The sequence below is a fragment of the Pinus tabuliformis genome, chromosome Q (genome assembly GCF_031772625.1).
Source record: "Pinus tabuliformis cultivar Carrire ecotype Pingquan chromosome Q, CPIR1, whole genome shotgun sequence".
NCBI classification, from domain to species: domain Eukaryota; kingdom Viridiplantae; phylum Streptophyta; class Pinopsida; order Pinales; family Pinaceae; genus Pinus; species Pinus tabuliformis.
Genome location: NC_142296.1, coordinates 47446704 through 47470172, shown reverse-complemented (window position 1 = coordinate 47470172; position 23469 = coordinate 47446704). Strand labels below are relative to the sequence as shown.

General features: G+C 38.1%; 1 protein-coding gene across 2 annotated transcripts in view; it reads right to left on the bottom strand.

The window, feature by feature from the left end:
* Positions 1–23469, bottom strand: part of LOC149218235 (S-adenosyl-L-methionine-dependent methyltransferases superfamily protein) — a 176345-nt gene that overhangs the window by 91401 nt on the left and 61475 nt on the right. For both annotated transcript variants that reach the window (XM_089383856.1, XM_089383855.1), the window contains exon 3: positions 17893–18415. In XM_089383856.1, the coding sequence (XP_089239982.1) occupies positions 17893–18415 (523 nt within the window). The remainder of the gene's footprint in view (positions 1–17892; positions 18416–23469) is intronic.

The following is a 23469-nucleotide window of genomic DNA, read 5'->3' as shown; positions in this document are numbered from 1 at the left end:
GATGCTGAAACCCTCCTCTTCCTTCACCCTGCAACTCTCCCTCTGAAATCGAACTCCTTCTCCTTGAGAATCGATTTCCCTCGGGTTACTAAGTATTTGCCCGGTGTGTCTCCAAATGACTCTCAAGTCTTTTCTTATACTTTTCCTGTTGATGAATCAACGGCCGAGATTAAGTCTCTAATCAACGACTAAGATTAAAACAGACTTGATCCTCGTCTCTTAGAAGTTTCTCACCCATATCTTTATTAATACTCATTAATATTTTCATTTTCGTAAGTTTAGACTTAGGAACTCATTAAATATATTAATTATTGTAATAACTCCTCATCTGGGTGGAATTTCTCCAAACGATTTCTGGGTCTTGGAGATCTCATGTGTTCTAGCCCCTCCACAAAATTTCGAAGCTAAAGCACATCTGATGTTACCCAAAATCAACACTACCTCTTAGCGAGGAATGTGCTCTAGCAATACTTCCCAATAGAAACATCACACTGATCTACGGCATCGGTCCTCTACGTTGTTAATGCTCGGCCTACTGCACCTCACCTACTGCGCTACTGCAACCTGTACTGTTGCCCATGACACTGCAATTGTCACTGCTACATTTGTACTGCAGCTCCCTCTAAATGTGATGCATCATGCTACCCATAGCACTCCCACTGCTAACTGCTGCACTGCAACTCCGTATACTATCCGCTTCTGCTACTGAAACGGATTCTTCACCATCCCCATCTTCTCCCTGAAATAAACAAACTTTGTACTTCCTAGAGCCTTGGTGAGTATGTCTGCCACCTATTCTCCTATTGGGGTGTACCTCAACTGTATTGCCCCTCGTTGGACACAGTGTCTGATGAAGTGACACCTGATATCAATGTGCTTCAACAGGTCATGAAAGACTAGATTCTCAGAGTGCTTGATGCAACTCTGATTATCACATAGAATACTGGTCGCTTCCATCTTTCTCCTGAATAGATTCACAAGCAATTTCCTAAGCCATATGACTTCGCACGAAGCTATGCTAGCTGCCATATATTCAGCTTTAGTTGAGCTCAAAGCCACGGATTTATGTTTCCTACTACACCAGGAGATCATTCCTGATCCAATGTTGAAACAGTACCCAATGGTACTTTTCCGATCTACTGAACTTCCAGTCCAATCTACGTCAGTGAACCCACTCAGCCTGATGTCATTGCCTTGGGTGTACATTAGTCCATGCTCAATTGTTCCTTGTATATATTTAAGAACATGCTTGGCTGTTGCCCAGTGCGCCCTCTTTGGTTCCACCATGAACTGACTGAGGGTGTTGACAGCGTAACAAATGTCTGGCCTGGTATTAACCAGATACATCAGGGACCCTATGAGCTGCCTGTACAAGGTGGGATCAACTTCTTTATCTTTGGATGCATCAATCTTCTTCCAGTTGGTGATCATTGGAGTAGCCATAGGTGTACAGTCCTGCATTCTAAACCTTTTCAAAATCTCTGTAGCGTATCTCCCTTGTCCAAGGAAAATTTCACCCTTCTGCTGCCAAACTTCCAATCCCAGGAAATAATGCATCCGTCCCAAATCCTTCATGTTGAATTTTGTGGCTAGGTTCTCCTTGCAAAATCTTTGATGACCCTGGATGAGTTTGTCAGGAAAAGATCATCCACATATAACACCAGGATTAGAGGCTCAGTCTTTACAACAAGATAGTAGAGATTAGGATTTGCATCACTCTTGACGAATCCCATCTTTTGCAAGTAGCCATCAATTCGACCATACCATGCTCTAGGTGCCTATTTAAGCCCATACAAAGCTTTCTTCAACCTGCATACATGAGATTTATTCTCATGTGTCTCAAAGCCCTCTAGTTGTTCAATGTATACTTCTTCTTCTATCACCCCATTCAAGAACGTCATCTTGACATCCATCTGATGAATCTCCCACCCCATCTGTGTTGCAAGGGATATCACGGATCTAATAGAAGTATACCTGGCTACTGGGGCGAAGGTTTCTTCGTAGTCTATCCCTTCCTTCTGAGCCTACCCCTTAGCCACAAACCTGGCTTTGTACTTTTCCACACTGCCATCTGCAACATACATGACTTTGTAGAGCCATCTCGAACCTACAACTGACCTGTCCTGAGGCCTTGGTACCACTTCCCAGACATCATTGACCATTATGGAACTGTATTCCTCCACCATAGCATCTACCCATACTTGATGTTAAACGGCCTTCTGAAAACTAGAGGGTTCTCCAACCTGAGCCACCAAGGCCTTGTATCTAACTGGTTGTCTATGCTCCCTTTTCTCGTTCCTGGGCACACGGATGAAATTCTCTGCATCTCGTAGTATCCGTCGAAGTTCCCGGCTTGTTCTACCACTGGTAGTGGGTATATCTATCTTCTCCTCCTCTTCCTGAGACTCCAACTATTGTGATACTTCTGGAGTTTTGCCTTTAGGAGAAATATTGGTGCTAGTTTCAGCTGGACGAAGTGGCTAGACCAACAAATCATCCTTTGACTGCTCTTCAAAAGGCATTTCTCAGGATTTCCTGAAAGCTCTGTCCTCCATGAACTTTACATCCCGTCGAATAATGATCTTCCTATTCCATGAAAGATAGATTTTATATGCCTTAGCATTCTCACTATATCCCACAAGATATCATTTCTCCGCAATTTGATCCAATTTCTTCCTTTTTTCTTCGGATCTCCCAAACTCCCAAATATCCTGAAATGACCCACCTCAGGCTTCTTACCCGTGAAGACACTCTCTAGAGTAATCTTACCTAATGCCCTATGAGGAGTCCTATTCTGGACATACACTGTCATGTTGCATGCTTTTTCCCATAGAAACTTGGGCATATCCTGACCATACAACATCGCCCTGGCCGCTTCAACAATAGTTATGTTCTTCCTTCCTGCTCTGGATTATAGGGGGTTATCCACTCTCTTTTGATGCCTTTCCTTGTGCAAATATCAATGAAGTCCTTGTCGATGTATTCTCCACCATTGTCTGAGCGCAATTTCTTTATCTTCTTTCCTATCAAATTCTCAACTAGAGCTTTGAACTCTTTGAATCGACCAAAAACCTCGTCCTTGGTTTTTAGAAAGTAGATCCAAGTCTTTCTGGAATGGTCATCAATGAAGGTGACGAAGTACTCGGCACCACTAAGAGCTCTTGTGGACATGGGTCCGCAGATATCTAAGTGTATCAATCCCAGAACACTCTTAGCCCTATTGTTGCTTCTAGAAAATGCAACTTTGGCATACTTGCCTAGTGCGCATCCTTTGCATACATCATTTCGTTTGGTACTCAACTCTGGAACTCCTAATATTGTTCTCCCGAAAATTCTTAGAGCCCCATGGTGTAAATGTCCCATCCTCCTGTGCCATAGTTCATTCAAATCTTTATCCCCATTGCTGCCTATCACTGCCATTGGAAATTCTAGCTGTAATCTATACAGCCTGTTACTTTTGACTCCAATCTAGGCCTTCTTTTTCCAACTCGGGTGTTTGACATATACTTTCTCCTTAATGAAAAAAACATCATAGCCCTTGTTTTGAAGTTGATATAGAGAGTAAGTTCATCCCCAATCTCAGCACATGCAGCACATTGGTTTCTTAAAGTCGATCCCCTGCTTCTCTTTGAAATACTACGGTACCTCTTCCTACGGGGTACATTTTGACTTATTTCAAATGGTGATCTGGAAGTTTATCCTTTCTTCCTGATAATTCAAAAAACATTTTCATATTCTTGTCATGTGCCAGGAGGCTCCACTATCTATATACCAAACCTCAGAGGAGGCAGAACTCGCTAAGCAAGCGACTTCTTCTTCCAGTCTGGAAGCTAACATAGAATAATCATGATCCATGTTCCTCGTGCTCTCTTCCCCCTCTGGAGATCTGCGTGGGTCCTTCTGAGTTGATGCCCCGACATCGTGCTCCTAACTCATAGCAGATTCTTTACTCCTGTTGCCTGATCTCTGCTCTGATACCATCTGAAAATTCCTAACATGAAATTCTACTGCAGTAACTGATTTATTTCTCCTATTTATTTCTCATAATAAGTTGTTTTCAAAACCATTCAGTGAACATTAAAATAAATTCTACTGCAGTTATCACATAATAGCATAGAGAAAAATAATAGTGATATACAAGCACAAGAATCAATCACATCAACACAGTTATTTTTGGACAATTGTCCCAGGAAAACCAATGCGGCAAAACCGATGCAACAGATGAGGGTTTATTTATTATTCTTTAGCAACAATCTCTTTACAAGGAATAATTTTGCAGTACATAGAGAAACCTTCAAGAAAACACCTGAGATAATTTTCCTCCTCAACTAGGAGAAATTATGACATCACAGAGACCCTTTATCCTTCACTGCGTCACCCCTGCATCATTTGTGTGAGGACTGCGTCATCTGCATGAGGACTACGTGAGATCTCGTCCCTGCCTGCGTTGTCTCTTAGAGCTCTCCCTCTGCGATGTCTCTCTGAGACACTGCGTCACCTCCTCCTCAGTCTCTGACTGATGTTGAAACCCTCATCTTCCTTCACCCTGCAACTCTCCCTCTAAAATCGAATTTCCCTAGGGTTACTGAGTATTTGCCAAGATTAAGTCTCTAATCAACAGCTAAGATTAAAACAGACTTGATCCTCATCTCTTAGAAGTTTCTCACCCATATCTTTATTAATACCCCCATTAATATTTTTATTTTCCTAAGTTTAGACTTAGGAACTCATTAAAAATATTATTTATTTTAATAACTCCTCATCTGGGTGGAATTTCTCCAAACAATTTATGGGTCTTGGAGATCTCATGTGTTCTAGACCCTCCACAAAATTTCGGAGCTAGAGCACATCCGATGCTACCCAACATCAACAAGTCCCACTAGACTAGGCTCAAAATTAACCCCCCTGGTAAGGTGAGAGAACAAAAGTTTGGTCAAGGTTTGTCAATCTTTCAAATCACCTCGTTATCCATACCAAATGCCCAAAACTACCAAATATAAGCACCAGCTTGCAAAATGATCAAAGTACCTTTTGAATAGCAACTCACATTCATCCAAGTGTCAATGTTGGATGGTGAGAGGCACATGGTTGATACAAATGGCAAAGGCGCATGGCATATCATTGTCTAATGGTGGCTAGAAGGGGCTACTGGTCGATCGTCAAATGTAGGTGAAGAGTTTTCTCATATGGGGTTACCCATTTTGGTGGGTAACAGGTACAAATCTCTACCTACTGTAACGACCCCACCATGAACTATGGGCAAAAAAAAGAGTATTAGCATGCAAACGGGGCATGCATATGATAGATAGATATGCATGCATTGCATTATTAAACTTACTAATTGGTTATAAAAGATGTCTAAAGAAAGGATAAACGAATTAATTATTAAAATACTAGATTAAATACCTAACAATTAAGAAGGGAAATCTTACCCTAAACATAACACTCCAAAAATACATATAGTAAATATCTCTTTATTAACTTTGAATAGATTAAATGCTTATAAATTGAATACTTAATTGCTCTTATTATTAACATAATTCAATATAGTATATATTAACATAACTCAATATAATATATCAAACATATATTCAAATTAAAAGGAATGGTATATATGAAACATATTATATACAACTAAAAATAAATTATAGTATATATAAAAAAGGACTATATGTGTGTGTGTGTGTGTGTGTGTGTGTGATACTCTATGACCCGTCATAAAATGAAGGCTGTAACCTCCAACCATGACGTTGTTGTGTCAAAAGGCGGTCACCACCTGAGAATTTTAGGACAGTTAATGACAAGGCAGTGAAGGGATGGAAGACGATGGAATGGTTGCCGAGGAAGGAAGGAACCTGAGGAATATAAGGGGATTGATGGACGAATTTAAAAAACAGGAGTTTTGGGAGTATTTCGCAAACAGTGAAGGAAATTTCGAGGAAGCCATAGATAGAGAGAACAAAGAGGAAGAGTGGACCTTAATTATTCTTGAAATTTTGGGCATGGGGGCCAGAGTGCTTCCATTTTGAAGTACTTTGGAGTTGGGCACCAAGATTGTGCCTAGTTTGGCAAGGAGGTGTTGGTCATTTTGGTAACGGGAGCAAATTTGGTGTTGCAACAGCTCGCGATTGACTTCAAACACAGAATCCAGGTAGGTATCTGTGAATTAAATTGCTAAATTCTTGTTTAAATTGCAGCTGTTAAACTCTCGTAGAATTTAAGAACTTAAATTTTGTTTTGGGCATTAAACCTACCACCAAGTTAGAAAATCTCCACAATTGATGAAATAACACTACTAATCCGAAGATGATCTTGATCTGGAAAGGTGAGCAAAAAATCTTTCGAGATTATGGATAGGGAACTATCTTCTTGCATCTAATGATGCAACAAAGTAAGAGAGCATGAAATCTCCCGGTATGGTCCCAATACAACTTGAGCAAGATCAACCACCATACCTATAAACTATACAAAACTATGGTTTTGATGATGGAGTCCATGTGTTCCAATTTGGATGACACCCAAAGCATCAGAGGGACTAGTTCCAACGGTTCCCGCACAAGGTGTCCCCCCAATGAACTCCTTCCCAACCCTAGCAGAGCAGCCAAACATTTATACAGAGCTTCTTTCCTTCAACCTTAGATGCTAGAAGTATCCCTTGCTCCTGCATCCTCCCAGGATCGAGTAGCAAAACACCTCGTTGGATCTAGAGGACTCTAATAGCGAGCCAGTGCCACTACTGCCCCCCTCATTGTCGGCTATCAGACCCGACCATTCTTGACATCATCAATCTCCAGCCCTGTACTTATTCACTTAGTCTTCTACATCACCAAAGCCTTTGATTCGGTTATATACATGGTTATCAAGTTGTTCTATTGTTGCATCCTCCTTTACTTCATTTTATGCTATATTTAGCTTTGGCATTTGTTACGAGTTTCATTTGCGCTCCCATATTGTACTCATACTAGATGTATCCTCTAGTCCCATTGACCTACTTTTGTGGCCATTCATTGGACATTAATAGAATTATCTTATCTTATATCTATAGAAGAAGGCGACCCATACCTCTTATTTACTTGGGGTTGGAGATGTTATCTCAATTCAAACCTAGGCATACCCTTGGATATGTATAGGTGTCAATAATATCAACCTTCACCCCTCTAAAGTAAAAGGTGGAAACTTGAAAGGGATTTCTTTGAACAATTGAATATCATCACCTTGGTTTTCCCAAGGATGATAGTCAATTATTGAAGGCTGCAAAACATCACAAGAGAATCCAATTGTCTCTTTAGATCCTCAAGAGTGGATGCCAAGAGGACCACATCCTCAGTAAGAAGTATGGAGAATAGGACATGATGGAGGAGACAACCATCACCTAGATAGGAGTGCTCATTCAAAAAAGCCTCCAACTCATCTATGTTGATCCAAAATAACATGGGCAAGGGGACAATGCTACTTCACCTCAATGGTTCTCTTGATGAAATTAGATATTCCATGTGCCTTATGAAGGTAAACAAGGATTGTCTCATAATATCGCATGATAGTGGCTATAAGCATATTTGAAAGCTCAATGTATCCAAGCTTTTGAAACATGGCTCCCCATAGAACTAAGTAAAAAGATTTCCAAAAGTCTACAAGATATCAAAATACTTTCGAAGAGGAATGTCTTGCGGCTTACCACCTCAATGTTGGCTCATAGAGTGAAGATACAATCCATCATCTGATATCCTAGATTGAAGCCTACCTAACCCCTACCATGAAGGTTTCTCTTCTAAAGCTCCTCAAACAACTGCAAGTGGAGAGTGATTGCATAAAGGTTTGAGAATTTTTCTTCTCTTAAGTGGTGGAACATCATGGAGGTGTTACTCCACTTCTACAGACTTTGGCATTGCGGGTTCTATCACAGGTGGTAAACACTTCTTCTGTAGAAAAGTGTAGGATCTCTTATTCTTTCATCCACAGTGTTAAAAGGAACAGGTTAAATTTAGACCAAACAAAGAGCTTGGTTTACGTTCACTACAACTTGTGATTGTTGTCCCATTACTGTGATGATGCAAAGGATAATAAAGACCTTAAGGTTTGGGGCAGAAATCCAGAGGAGCCCAATTTGGAGGATGGAGTGTTGCGATTAGAGCAATTGGAGGATGCTCTTATCCAGTATGATGATGATCGAGTTGAGATGCCACCCTCATCTGGTCCCTCGGTTTCCAGGTTTCGTGCTTCAACACCAACAGCAGGGGCTTCATCTTCAATGTTCATCAATTCCACAGTCCCTGCCGCAACTTCCAAAGCCACCGTCTTCTTCATTGCCACCATGTGGAGGCTCACGTCTTGTTCGTGGTGGAAGGAGGAGAGATTAGTAGATATATTCATAGTTTACTACTTTTGTCATAGATTAGACTTGTAGGCTTGTTGTGAATTTGAACTTTTTTGTCTTACTCTTCCTAGTTCAGTGTGTACTTGAGTCTTGGTGGTGGCCAAGTGGCCTATTTTGTAAACATTATTATTTGAATTTTGGACATGACTAATGTTGACAGTTGCTCACGTGCTAGATAAATTACTTGAATGTTTGATGATTTTATCTTCTAAATGTTTTATGTTTTATAATATGCTTAAAAGTTTGATGTATGTTTGTAATTGCTAGAATCTAGATGATTGATGCTCGAATAATTAATCATTGATGTACAATGGAATCACGGATGCCATATCTATCTTGATTTAAGTAAAAATATGCATGTTTTCATGTCCTCTACAACTAATTTGGTATTTGGGATGTTTTTTTTTAATATGAATGCAAAAAAAAATATAAAATATATATATATATATATATATAGTAGACGCTTCGCTTCCTAGATTTTTGGGAAATGACACTTCTGCATCCCCGCTTCCAAAAAATGTCCTTTCTTCATGCAACATTGGTTGAGAGCCATGGGCCTCCATCTATGTAGAGCGTTAATTGCCACACCATGGGCTCATTCAGCACCACCATTTGTTTGCTCGTGCCCCAGTTATTCAAAGATGATGATGCACTTGGACCACATTGCCCCAGTCGGCTACACATTGCACCTGGCACTTGGCAGTTGCTCCAAGGCCTAAGAGAGGTTGTGTCTTTCCTAGTGTTATCTCAATTTTGCTCCATAGTTTTAAGTTCAACATTGTAATTTTTTATTATTAAAAAAATTTCAGGGCACTGACAGTTGGATTGTCAATGCCAATTTGGAAATGTTGAATAAAGGTGTTAACAGTTGTAATATCAACGCTAGATTTTAAAATTGTGGAATAAAAGCGCTAACAGCTGGATTATCAGCGCCAATTGTAAAATTTTAATTTTTTTATGTCAAAATCAAAACGCTGACAAATCACACGTCAGCAAAGGAGCGGGAATTGATCAAGTGATCGTTGGCTAAACAAATAGTGGCATGTTTCGCAATTTCACATTGGAATATTTCAGTCGTCGGAGGATAATTGTTAGGCCCCTATACTACTAGTGTAACCCCTTATTGTTTTAGTACAACCCACTTATTATGTTGATGTACCCATGTAGTGCCCATATTGTTACTATTGTGCCACATAGAAGCCCATTATTGTTATTATTGTGCCCTTACATTATTATTGTTATGTCGGCTCTGATTATGTTATGACCCCTTAGACTCCTATATATAGAAATGAGGTCTTTTCATTTGTATCATCCAAGAATTGTTCATTTATGTAATGTAAAGGAGGTTGCCCCCTCGAAGAGGCTGAATTCTAAGGCGTTGATCTATCTTTTCTATCTTTTCTTGAGCTAGTTTCATAACATTTGGTATCAGAGCTTAGGATTCTAGGATTTCGCTGCTCCAAACAGGTCATCGTGGCATTTTCGCTATAACTTTTTTCTGTAACGTTTCAGAAGTCGCAAAAAAAACCCATTTGAGAAGAAATCGCGTTGAACCTTGGGTCCGAATTTCAGATCTTTTCGCACGATATTTGCGACGATATGATCTGAGGAAGTTTGTCTTTTTGCAGACTCCTGAATTACATTCAAAACAGGTGACCTGGGGAAAATCGTCATAACTTTCTCTTTGGGGATCGGATTGAAATTTCGTAAGAAGGTACAGAAAGAGGACGGACTGTAGTTTCTTATATATATTTTTCAGATCCAAAGGTTGAAACGTTGACTCGTGGCACGTCATACAAGTTCGCTCTACTGAACTAGTCTATAATCAGGTCATCTTGGGAGATTGTGCATAACTCTTCCTTGGAGAATCCAAATTGGATCAGACTAGTGGCATTGGAAAGAGGACACAGAGGGCTACTACAGGTTGCAATTTCAGAACTTAAAGATCTGAAAGTATAGAGTTACAGCTATTTCAAGATCAAGCTCCTAAAATCAAGAAAAAGCAAGATGAGGAAGTTTGATGGCAAGGATCCGGTAAATTGGATACTTCAGATGGAGCAATATTTTGATCTACATGGTGTACAACTATTACAAAAGGTATGTATTGCATCTTCATATTTATAACCGGATCAATTTTTATGGTATGAAGGGCTTTGTTCTCGTAAACAACTTGTTACGTGGTCAATTTTCACGGAGGAAATGATAGCACATTATGAGGATACAAAGAGCAACACCTTCTTTAGAGAAACACCACAACAATTGGAAAGAGTAAAAGCACTTTGTGACATATTGGAAAGCAAAATTATGGAAACCAAGGAGCATACCCCTCACAACTATAAAGATGAAAGTGTTGTTTCTCCTAGCCTTCCACAACCTACAAGGGTTACACCACAACAATTGGAAGAAAAAAGAGAAAAAGGGTTTTGTTACAATTGTGATAGCAAATGCACTAAAGGTCATAAGTGTGCTGAGAAGAAATTATTTTACATAGAATATGAAGAGGAGGAAGAAAAGGATCATGAAACATCAAAGGAAGAAGATATACGCCAGGACCCCACCCCAGAGAAAGAAGAAATGAATCAGATGATATCTTGTAAAGCATTGGCAGGAATTACCATTCCTCAAACTCTCAAGATAGAAGGACATATCAAGAAGAAAAAGGTGCAAGAAGTGAAATATCACATCAAGAAAGAAGAAATGAATCCAACCATATCTTGTAATTCATTGGTCAAAATTACCACTCCTCAAACTATCAAGATAGAAGGACATATCAAGAAGAAAAATGTTCAAGAAGTGAAAGATCACATCGAGCATCAAGAAATGAATCCAACCATATCTTGTAAAGGATTGAAAGAAATTACCACTCCTCAAACTCTAGAAATAGAAGGACATATGAAGAAGAAAAAGGTTCAAGCAATGAAACATCACATCGAGCATCAACAACAAGTTTTCCAACTTTTAAAGGATAACATCACTTCGGTGCAAAATCAAACGGAACAACAAGTAGATCAACATTGTAGTGAAAAATGTTTTGATGTAGGTGATTGGGTATTTTTACTGCTACATCTCAAGCAAGCTATTTATGAGAAGGAAATGTTGGCAATACTACATGCACTTAAAAAATGGCGACCTTACCGAATGGGAAGACTCTTCAAGGATGAGGATGTGGAAGCATTGTTTTGTGCTATTTCTATTATCCAACCAGATTGGATAAATGAAGCAAAAGATGAATGGAAGAAGGACGAAGAAGTATGGCCACTTATTCAAAAGTTGCAAAAGATCTCAATTCAAACAATATTTCCAGAAATTGAAGAGGAAGGAAAAATCATATTGGAACCTGGAGCAATCATAGAAACAAGAACCCCACAGCTACGGAATCGATCAATTTCAAAGTATCACATCAAGTGGAAGAACTTACCCGCTGAATATTCCACATGGGAGGACAAGAATTTTATACAGAAGCATCAAGAACTACTCAAGCGTTGAGGACAACACTTTTTGAAGGAGAGGGGCATGTTAGGCCCCTATACTACTAGTGTAACCCCTTATTGTTATTAGTACAACCCACTTATTATGTTGATGTACCCATGTAGTGCCCATATTGTTACTATTGTGCCACATAGAAGCCCACTATTGTTATTATTGTGCCCTTACATTATTATTGTTATGTCGGCTCTGATTATGTTATGACCCCTTAGACTCCTATATATAGAAAGGAGGTCTTTTCATTTGTATCATCCAAGAATTGTTCATTTATGTAATGTAAAGGAGGTTGCCCCCTCGAAGAGGCTGAATTCTAAGGCGTTGATCTATCTTTTCTATCTTTTCTTGAGCTGGTTTCATAACAGTAATCGTCATGGTAAACTAGTGGTGTAATTAATCATTTTTATGTGTGATTGATTGACTGTTACATTTAATCTCAAATGTTTCTCGACGGTGGAAGTAATTATATTGTGCAAAGTTAAAATTCGTGCAGGGTTAATCCATTGTATTGTGTTATCCACCAAGGTGAAAAGTTTTTTTATCCTACATTTTCGTGATTGAATCCCACTTTCGTTTCCATTGCCTGCATTTCTGGACGGTGGAAGTTATGGGAAAAAGCGGAAAATTGCAAAGGGGGTAACCTAAGGGACCTGACCTCCTCGAAGTGTATCCAAAGGTTTGAGAGCATTTTCGAGAGGCTGGATAGGATGAATTCTTTTTTCGGTGCATGGGTTACCATGATGGCATTGCTTGAGCTTTTGCTAAAGGATTTGATGGCCAGGGGGTCACTGTTGGCCATGTTTCTTTTCCTGTCATAGAAGAAGTGGTTGCAAAGGTACATTCCTCCCTATTGATGGAGAAAGTTGGTTTAAAAGCCACATCTTAGCTAGAATTGACATTCCTTTCTTCTTAAAGGATGAATATAAGGACAGACCATGGCGTTTGGAGCTACAAAGATCTTGGTTGAAGGATGAATGGCACCTGCTCTTGAGGATTACACAATCTTATTTCACTTGTGAAGGGCGCTTCAACAGAGTCAATCTGTATCATTTCCATTTTCTTGCTCACGTTGCTGGACAGGTAAGGATGAATGCTCCTTTCTTTTTATTGATGAGTCTCAAGCAGATGGCAGCAAGAGTTAGGGCAAAGTCTGATGCATCATACCACTTCATCTATCACAAGGGCTTAATCAAATTATTAATTGAAAACCATTTAAGAAAAATCAACAGAACATGGGAGCATTTTCTCTTTTGGGGGTGTTTTCTAGAGTTTGTCTCACCAAAACCTAAGGCCACTAGTAGAAGGAAAAGAAGCAAGAAAATTGTTGAACCGGCCCAAACCTTAGAGCAGGGGACTTCATTTGTCCAAACTAGAAGCCAGGGGAGAGCTACGATGAGAGAACCTCCTACTCCACTAGTCCCTACAATGGAAAGGGTTTATACAAGAAGAAGTGGAAGACTCTGGGAAAAGAAGAACTTGTCTCCTTCCCATATGCCATATCCTGAACAGGTTGAACCGACTAAACCAACAAAGGAAATAGAGGCTGAAGTTGTTGAGCCTGAGACAAAGAAAACATAAGTTGATAGAAAATCTACTTTAGCTGAGATATATGGAGAAAAAAGGCCGCATGCTAAACCACTGAACAAGTTGAGACTAAAATTCAAGCTTAAACAAAACCATAGCCTGGCAAAACGAATCACTGAGGTAGATGATACACCTCACAAAGATCTGATCATAAACAAAGAAAAGCATGCAAGTTATAAGAAGCCTAAGGGTCAAAGCAAGAAACATGCTGCAGAGACCAAGAAAACTAGGAAAAAGAGACAAACTGAAATTGACATTTTGTTAGAGGCAGCTAGCAGAATTAGCTAAACATCTGCAGAACAAAGTTTTGTTTTGTCAGCAGTTCTTGGGGCCATTTTGATGGAGCGTTGATAGTAAACTCATCAGCGTTTTCTCTGCTTCATTTGGATGAGCGCTGGCAATTAGATTGTCAGCGCGATTTTGACTCTGCTTTTATGAAGTGCTTATAGTTAGTTTGTCAGTGATCCCAGGTTTTCTCCCGAATTGAGGTAAGCCAATTAATCTGTCAACGCTTGGGAGAAAACTATTTTTGGAGGCATCGAGGAGCTATTCGGAGCAGATGCAGCCCCAAATGAAGGATTTGAGTACCAACATCCATTTTTTGTGGATCAAGACCAAATTTCAAGGAAGAGATTACCATATTAAGCATGATGATGAGGTAGGGATTTTAGAAAATATGGGCAGGATATCAGTCATCAGTTTTGATCCTTAGTTTCAACCAGCTCTTAAGCAGTGACATATTTCTCAGATACAGAATATTATTATTTTTGTTTTATGATTGAACAATGTAATGTATGTAGTTTTAATTAGAGATATACTTATCTATTTTTGGACCTTGTAATTAAGGTTTTTCTAAAAACTTGGTTATTGTTTTGTAAGTACTCTATAGAGCTGATAATGACAAAAAACCAAGGGTTGGGAATTTTTGAAGAAGAAATATTGTGTTAGTCTTGATCAATATATTGCTATATGCAGTGTTACATATTCAATTTTGCAGAGATTCATGTGTGTATAACTTCCGGTCTATTTTTCCTTGTGGTATTTAGTTTATTTTTATGCTACATCTCTTGATCATTAAGTCTTCAGTACTTTGGATAAAACATTATGAACTAGAATTCCTTATGAATGCTCTGATTTATGTTATCTGAATACTTTCCATGTTTTCTACTTAAATATTTATAACAGAATTCTTATTGCTCTGTTGTGATATTTATTTTTCGTATTTTGTCTCCACATCTTGATGGTATCCTGTCTAAGAAGTTATATCCTATCTTGCCTTTGTTAAGGGTTGTTTATGTATCCTGTGGTTAGCATCCTCTACACCAAACTCCATTCCCAATGGTCCTTATTCTCTTCTTTCCAAACCAATTTCATCTTACACATTAAATCTGGCCAATGAGCTTAGCAACCAACTGTTGAGGTGACACTAGGTAGTTGAGTTCAAGGAGAAATCCCTCTCTAGATTAAAAGGCCAGCTTTCAATCCAAAGTGGTTAGAGGTTACCTTAGTTTTTTCCTTCTACAATCGGGGTTTTTTCTAAGTGATAACGTCTAGGGAGACATGGGAGGGCATGTGTCATCATCTAGCCCTCATTGATGGAGCATCGACTTGATCTTTATCCACTTGGAGACCCATTGGGGGCCCACAAAGCCCAAATAGGGGTTTGGAGATGTTTTGCAGCATATGGAGGGCATCCCCCTCTTCTTCTTGATTTTTGAGGCCCTCTCTCACATTCTTAGCACAAGAGGCCTCAATTTTGCCCCTCTAGGCCTCCACTCATGCATGACGTCAGCCTTGCGTGGGCCTATAAGGGAAATTCAATTTGATTTTTGAGCTATCATGGTTGGCTTGTAACCATGGGTGGGTTACTTAGCACATTAAGCAAAAAAGGGGCTTTGTATTTCATAATTTGAACTCATAGCTATTGTATAAATAAGAGAGACCTAATCTCATCCTAGCATCACACCTGGGATTTTCGATACCTCTATTAGAGATTTTCAAACCTGCAATTGTGGATGGTTTTTGAGATTTTCGATGAATTTTGATGTTTGGATAATTTCGCTATCTTTCTTGGATCTTCTACTTGCCATTGTTATGGATGGATATGTTCTTCACTATCTTGTAAGTGCTATTTAATGTTGTATTTCTGAATTTTTCAATGTGTAATGCATGGAATATTGTCTCATGGTTATTAATGTGCCCTAATTGATGAAATATTGTCTAAAATTTGTAACTATTGGGAAATTTTGCATGTATTACTCATAGATAATGAGTGAATGAATGTTCCTAGGGGAATTATTGAATTTTCATCCTTGAAACTCCATTAACAAGTGTCATCGAAGTGTAAATATCTAGAGATGATGTGTAGTTGCTTCCATTAGGGGTAGTGAAGCTGCTTCTAGGTCTCCTTTAAAGTGTGAGTTCCCCAAATTGAAATTTCCCTTGACTCCATAACCTCCCAATGGTTAGGCACTAATCCTAAATCCTTGGTGATCACCTTCAACTTGAAAATCATCTCGTTTTCACCTTCTTTTTGTCCCCTTAAGGATAAGTAGGCCTCTCTAGGGCTTGGTGTGAAATCCTTTGGAAGGAGGCATTTCGAATTTCATCCTGATAAGATTCTTCCTTAGTGCCTCCTCTAGGGATCCTCGAGTTTTGGAGGAATTCCCACCGTGGAATCTCCATAGAATTGATGCCCTAGCCATCGCATCAAGAGGGAACTCTAGAAGCTAATCCTTCAACTTGGGGATTTCTTTCAAGGCATTTGCTTTAGTACTCAGTGGAGTAAATCATTAATTTCCTTTTTTCCTTGTCTACCTTGACCTTGGATGCACTCTTATCTTGTTATACATCTCAACCCTAGGTCTCATGTAGGCTCTTTTCCAAGGGGTTTTTCATGGAAAGTCTTAATAGCTTTCTCCCAAAATCTCGCACTTTCATTGATCCTTTCCATTCAAATGAGCTACCTTTCCTCACTTCAAACTCATATGCATCTATCACAAGTGAGCACTATTGGGACTCCTCCCATCAGTGAAATCCGAGAAGAGTGGGGGATTTCAGTTGTGGTGAGAGTGGGCCTCTACCCCAAGTGTTGTTGTGCCCTCTAGCTTTTGTCTATTTACGAGGCCTGCTAGTTTGTGCAGCAACAGGACTCAAAACGAGATAGAGTGGGAAGGAGCTCATAAACATAAGCAATATAATCATTCTAAAATATAAGCAATATAATAAAAATATGGTCATACAAGGGAGGATTGGGCATTCCAAGTCAATTGTTAACAACACCTAAATCTTTATTTTCATATTATAATTATTCACCTCATCTCTGATGTTGTACTTGTAGCTTTGATGTTACCAAAACTTTATGTTCCTTTCAATTTTGATTGAGGGGTCTTATCCTTTTTCATTTGATGAACCTTAGGAAAGAATTTTTTTTGTTACCAGCCAATTATTTCGAGATGGGAACCTTTAATTTATGTAGGAATCACAATAAAAGGAGTGAAAGTCTTGCATAGAATCTATCATGGATCTATTTCAAATCTTTAGTCTGAACCTTAAGTTGGCCCAATGGATAGATGGGTATGCCTAGGACTCACCTCTTTGTCTCGTTGGGGTACCCATGAAATGATTAGATAAATCCTTGAAAAAGGAGGGCCTGTTAAACATTAAGTTAAGATCCTTCAGAAACTGTTACATCGACAATCGGGGAATACTCCTAAAGGCAGCAGTAGGGTTTATGCAAACATATTTAAATTCCATCTATCTGTTTGTCCTTGTTTTCTACACTTCCATATTTGCACTAGCGTTTGGATAGGGCTCTAAACTTGTTTCTTAGGAGTGTAAAGATTCAAGAAACTGGATATTTGGAGTTTGGACACATATAATCAAGAATTTTCACACCATTAAAATAAAATATTGTGACAATGATGTTATCCATTCTGAATTCCTCACCAAATGTAATGAACATGGTTGGGCTAGATGAAAGTAATGAATGCATAAAAACTATTACTAAATGAAGATTAATCAGATCCTTTGGATAACTGAATAACATTTACCATAAAGATGTTTGAATTCCATTACTAGTATATCTACCTGCATCAAAATACTATTCTAGCAGTTCACTGCTTATAATCACACACAGGATTCTTGGACTTTGTCATTACAATAGGTAGTATGTATTATTTCATTTTTGAAGCATGCTTGGTCAATTCTAGCATATTTAGATGAAAGTAGCTATTAAAAATAAAATCAGAAAATGGTGATGTCTCTCCTGAAAATTAAGCAATCTAATAGCAAAGCAGTAGCTTTACAGGATCCCAGACCCAGATAATTTAGGAGATATAAAGAACTTGTATTCACAATTATCTTCTGCTATATACGTCAGTAAATTTCATGTGCAAAATAGAGCATTTAATCATATTATTTACGTCATCTTTTGTCCAACTCTAACTTACCATAAAATCCTCATATCTTCTGCGGAGTTTTAGAGCATGCTCTGATGATGTGCCTCCATAGAGATCCATTACAAAGATTCCACCCTTCTCTGATATTGCATTCCAAGCTTGCTTAAAATACAATACCAACTCTGAACGACTTTGAAGGCAACAACAACTGTAGTTAAATGCACATACAATATCTGCTCCTGGAAATGAACTCTCTTTTCGTCTACAATAATCTCGTACATGTTCACTGATTTCGAGCTTTTTAACAAGATCAGCCTCATCATCATCTATTACAGAGCCAGAGTTATCCTCAGTTTCTCTCAATGATTTGTAGTTTTCTGAACCCAACAAAGCAGACTTGATACATTTTGCACTGGTCAGTGAATGCAAGACATTCCCACGAAATAGATATATTCTAGAGTAGGCATCAGCTCCAACTTTTTGAACATTGTTTTCCAGGCCCCATGTAAGTGCTTCAATATCCAAATCAACTCCTACAGCTGTTCGTCGAGAATCACTACGTAACCACTCTGCACTGCATGACACAAGCATTACCAACATCTTATTAGCACTTAATAATCACTCAAAGATAATATATATATATATATATATATATATATATGTTGTGAAAAGCGCGAGCCGGATTAAATCGGCGCGGGGAACAAATCGGAAAAAATCGGAAAAATCGGGAAAAAAGCGGAAAAAAGCGGGAAAAAATCGTTTGGTACAAAAATATTCATTTTTTTTCAATTTTTTTAATATCTAAACCATCTACAACATAAAATAAATACATTGACACATAAATATGATAGAAAAACTAATATATAAGATGTTTAATATCATTTCTAGCACTAAAATCACACATAACATTGAATCATGTCCTGAATAGTAAGTCCTGACTCCTGAGTCCCAACTCAGCCTCAAAATATCAACAAAAAATATGATAATGTATCTCATCGTGTCATAATGTCATATACAATAAAATGAGGTCTAATCCTATTGATTTCCTCTGCCCCTCTTGCGAGAAAATGCCACAGCTTTCCCTTTCCCTCTAGATGTAGATGCTGGTGCCTGTGCTGGTGGAGATGGCAGTGGAGTCTGATGTGCTCTAGAAGCTGAAGAACTAGAAGTAGGAGCTATAGGAGGTAGACCACATCCTCTACTGGTGGCAGGGGTAGCCCGAGCAGGTGGTGTCACCTGGAAACATTACAATCTCCCAATCCTGAAATCCTGAAAAACTGATAAGTCTGCTGGATTTTAAATGAAATCTAAAATTCTACTTTCTCCATATGAAATCCAATGAGGCTGGAACCACTCTCAAACATCCTGAGTCATTTCATGGTAATGTTAAAAATTTAAGTAAAAGGATGAAAATGAAGATTAAGGAGAATGTCACTTTTACTTTAAGAATTTAACATTACTATGAATAGCATATCCATACTAGGGCCTAGACTTGATCATTAAGCTGCCCCACTCAAAAATTATTTGTTTCTTTCAAAAAAAATTGCATGAAAAAACCCAAATGACCAAATGAAAAACCAAATTTTTTTTTATAAAATCGTGCTGTCCCGGCAACCCCGAGCTTTTTTCGGAAAAAATCGCACTTTTTTCGGAAAAAATCGGCAAAAAAATAGCCGATTTTTTCGTGTAAAAAGCGCGATTAAATCGGCGCGGGGAAAAAAGCGCGATTTAATCGCGCTTTTCACAACACTGTATATATATATATAATGACCCACCTACAATCATAAACAGAATGTGAGTATTAGCATACATACGGGACATCCATATGATAGCTATATATGCATGAACCGCATGTATTGCATTACTATACTTACTAGCTAATAGTGAAAAAAATTACGTTTAGGTGGATGAATCGATTATGGAAATAAATTCCTAAACTCACCAGAAAATAATAAATATACCAAGTAGGGCATTGATATGTGTACCACCCTGATAGAACTATATATATGACTAATCTTTTAAATCAATAATATATATATATATATAATAAAGATAATGAAGATATAAATTAAAATTTAATTAATTTATAATTAATTAAAGTAAATAAAAGAATTTAATTAAATGTTAAATAAAGTAATTTATTTAATATATGAATAAAACAACTTTAGAAACTAAAATTTAATAAAATACTAATAAGATCTAAAAAGTAAATAAACTATTTCAAATGATTCTTTTAAATTAAGAACCGCCTCCATCCAAAAGAAAGAAGGGCCGAGAAGGTAGTAGGAGGATGACAGCGAAAAGATATAGAAAGCGGCAGAGGAAGGAGGTGGACAGCAAGAAGGTTGGAAGACAGTGGAATAAAAGATACAAGGGAGTGAAGAAGGCCATGACAAGGGGGAATTACAAAGAAGGCAAATTACAGAAATGAGGAAATTCCATCACTGATAGAAGGAAGTCTGAGCCTAGTTGTTCTTGAAATTTTGGGCACGAGGGCCAGAGTACCTCGAATTTGAAGTACTTTGGATTTGGGTACTGAAGTTGTGCTCAGTTTAGCAGGGAAGTTTTGGTCGTTTTGGTAACAGGAGCAAGAACAAGAAGCATAACAGAGCAGTGACATCTTCAACCACAGAACCCCAAACTTCAAACGCGGAAGCCAGGTATGTATTTGTGTATTAAATTGATAAATTCTTGTTTAATTTGTAGATGTTAGGGTTTAGGGATTTATTTTGGGTAAGGTCATTACATATATGTAAATTTTGAAAATACAAAACCATTATTAGCCCAAATTTTGATGCAAACTCATCCTATGTTCTGTAGTTTATTCTGTCATGTAGTGTTTGTCTTATTGGCATTGCAATTAAAACAAATGTAGCTCAGAAACCTGAAGGTTATATGTGTTAAAAAGTATAAGTTGATTCATAAGTAGCATAAATGGGAAGTTAATTTGGGGTCGTAATTAAGAATTCATGGTTGGAAGTTGGACAATTGTCTCCAACTGTCATGTATGCACAACCTCAATGAATATAAAAAGCTTACCTTTTACAAATGTTGATTTGGGGTAGCATCGGATATGCTCTAGCCACGAAAATTGGTGGAGACGCTAAAGCACATGAGATCTTCAAAACCCAAAAATGGTTTGGATAGATTGTACCCAGTTTGGGAGATATTAAAATAATTAATATTTTTAATGGAGTTCCTAAGTCTAAACTTAGGAAAAATAAAATATCAATGGGTATTAATATAAAACTGAGTTAGAAGGTTCCAAGAGTCATGGATCAAGCCAAATCTAATCTTAGTCGTTGATTAGAGATTTAATCTCGGCCATTGAAGGACCAACAGGGAAAGTATAAGAGAAGGCTTGAGGGTCAGTTGGAGAACACACCAGAGTGATCAGTCATTCGATTTGCTAGAGCAGGGTTGCTAAGCAAAGTCGAATCAGTGATTAGTAGCGAGGGGCAGTGAGTACTGGGCAGAGAGGCAGAGACAGTGCCAAGAGACCAGTGCAGAAGCAAAGAGCGAGAGGCAGCAACCAATTCAGGCCACGTAGAGCCCAGCAAAGACAGCGCAGAGGCCAGAAGGACTGCATCATCCACGCAGAGGCTGCAGGAGTGACGCAGAGGGTCCCAAAGGCTACACAATGCCTCAGAGGGCTGACGCAGAGGCCAGAAGGGCCAGCGCAGAGCTTCAGAGACGCTGGAGAGGGTTTCGTGGGACAAGTTTTCTTAATCCCTGTTTCCAAATAGAGAAGTATTGTTGTCGTGTAATTTTCTTTGTCGGGTGAGCCAGTTAGGCACCCAGTTGTACTCAAGGTAATATTGCATAATAATAAACCCTCAGAATAGCTGCACTAGTTTTCCCGCATTGGGTTTTTCCGAGGACATCTGTCCAAAAATAACGGTGTCACTTGTGTGTTTGTTTTCTTTCAGCTGATGATCTATAGATGTTGTGACCGTATTGTGTTTATTTCGGTATTTAGAAGTTTTAAATAACTTGTTCAGAATTTACAAGTAGAAGAAAACCAGCAAAATACAAATTAATTTTCTAACGGATAGACTTAGAAAATTCAACAACAAATTGTGTTATCATCACAAGTTTGAGGAATTGTTGCTAGAACTGTGTTTTGTACCTTCATTTTGTTTCTCACTTGTAAATATGTATGTGGACTATAGTGTTTATTAATAGAGATAATGGCATTCCTTTTAATTTCATTAAAATGGCCTTTTGTGCTCTCCTATTTATTTAATGCATGTGCACACACAGAGTTTGTTTACTCCATTTCATTGTCATTTCTTTGAACCTGTAACCACAGGGAAAATCCACAGTCAACACTTTTGTGTCATTGTAGTGTTCCAAGTTTCATATGGGGGTGCCAGGTTTGACTGGTAGTAGCAGACAAGAACAAGAACGAGAATATAGGTTTCCTCTTCCAGCTTGATTGATTGTAGAACATGAACATGAGAAATTCCTAAAAAACAACAACAATCGTGGGATTACATAACTGAATAAAATTTGGATGAGGCCTGTTGACCACTACGTGTCAACTACCCATAGCAGTACACCCCCTTTTCTTCGCAAAAGGGATAGCGCTTGATCGACATGTCCGTGCCATTCGACAGTCATCATCGACCCGATCATATTGTTTTGTAAACCCAGTCTGCATGTGTGAATTGTAAATAATCTTAGCAGAGTTGTGTCATGTATGTAAATTGCCTAGGTGGACCTAATTTTCTAGTGATAATCTACGTTCCGGAAGGTTTTTTGTCTCACCGATCCATGATCGGCAGAGTTTTCCTTCAGCCTAACCCCAAAGCCGAAATGAATTTTGTCATTAGAATCTTAGAGGAATCCTAGTGTGTTGATTTGCTAGATTATATTTGGTCGCAGAACTGGGTGGTCTATGTGGGTCTATGTCAAATGGGTTTTCCCCCTTGAGATGTAAAATTGTAAAAGTCATGATGTAAAGTGTCTTGAGGGTTAGGAAATGTTTTAATCCCCTCATAGGTCCTAAGTCCTAGGTCCTAGGTGATTTTTCCAAAGGCTAAGTTCGAGGATCCATTTAAAAATAAAAATTGAAAAAATAAAAAACAAAAGATATAAATAATTAAAAAAAATTAATTAAAATTTTAATAAAAATAAATAAAAAATAAAATATATATATATATATATATAAATAATAATACAATTAAAAAAATAATAATAAAAATTTAAAAAAAATTAATAATAATAATAAAATAATAATAAGTCAAATTTTTGAGTAAATAAATGCAGAATTTTAATTGTTTAATATATTAAAATGCATTTAAAAATTCGACGGATGAGATTAAAAGAAATCTTGATCCTCATCGACGGTCAAGATTAGTTTGACATGAATCACTCGAACTAGCCATTGGGAATTTTTCCTTTAAATAGGGTGCTAGGGGTCATTTGAGATCATATTAGATCTAAGAGTTTGGTGCTAAAGAAAGCTCTCTTGTAGTCATTTTTTGTGCAATAAAAAAAGACTTTGGGGTTAAAAATCTTGCTGGTGTTACTCTTCTGGAAATGTTGTAAGATTGTTTTATTTGTCTGCATAATTTTATTTTCAGCCATTGAGGATAGCTTAATGAAGATTGATCTAGGCACAAG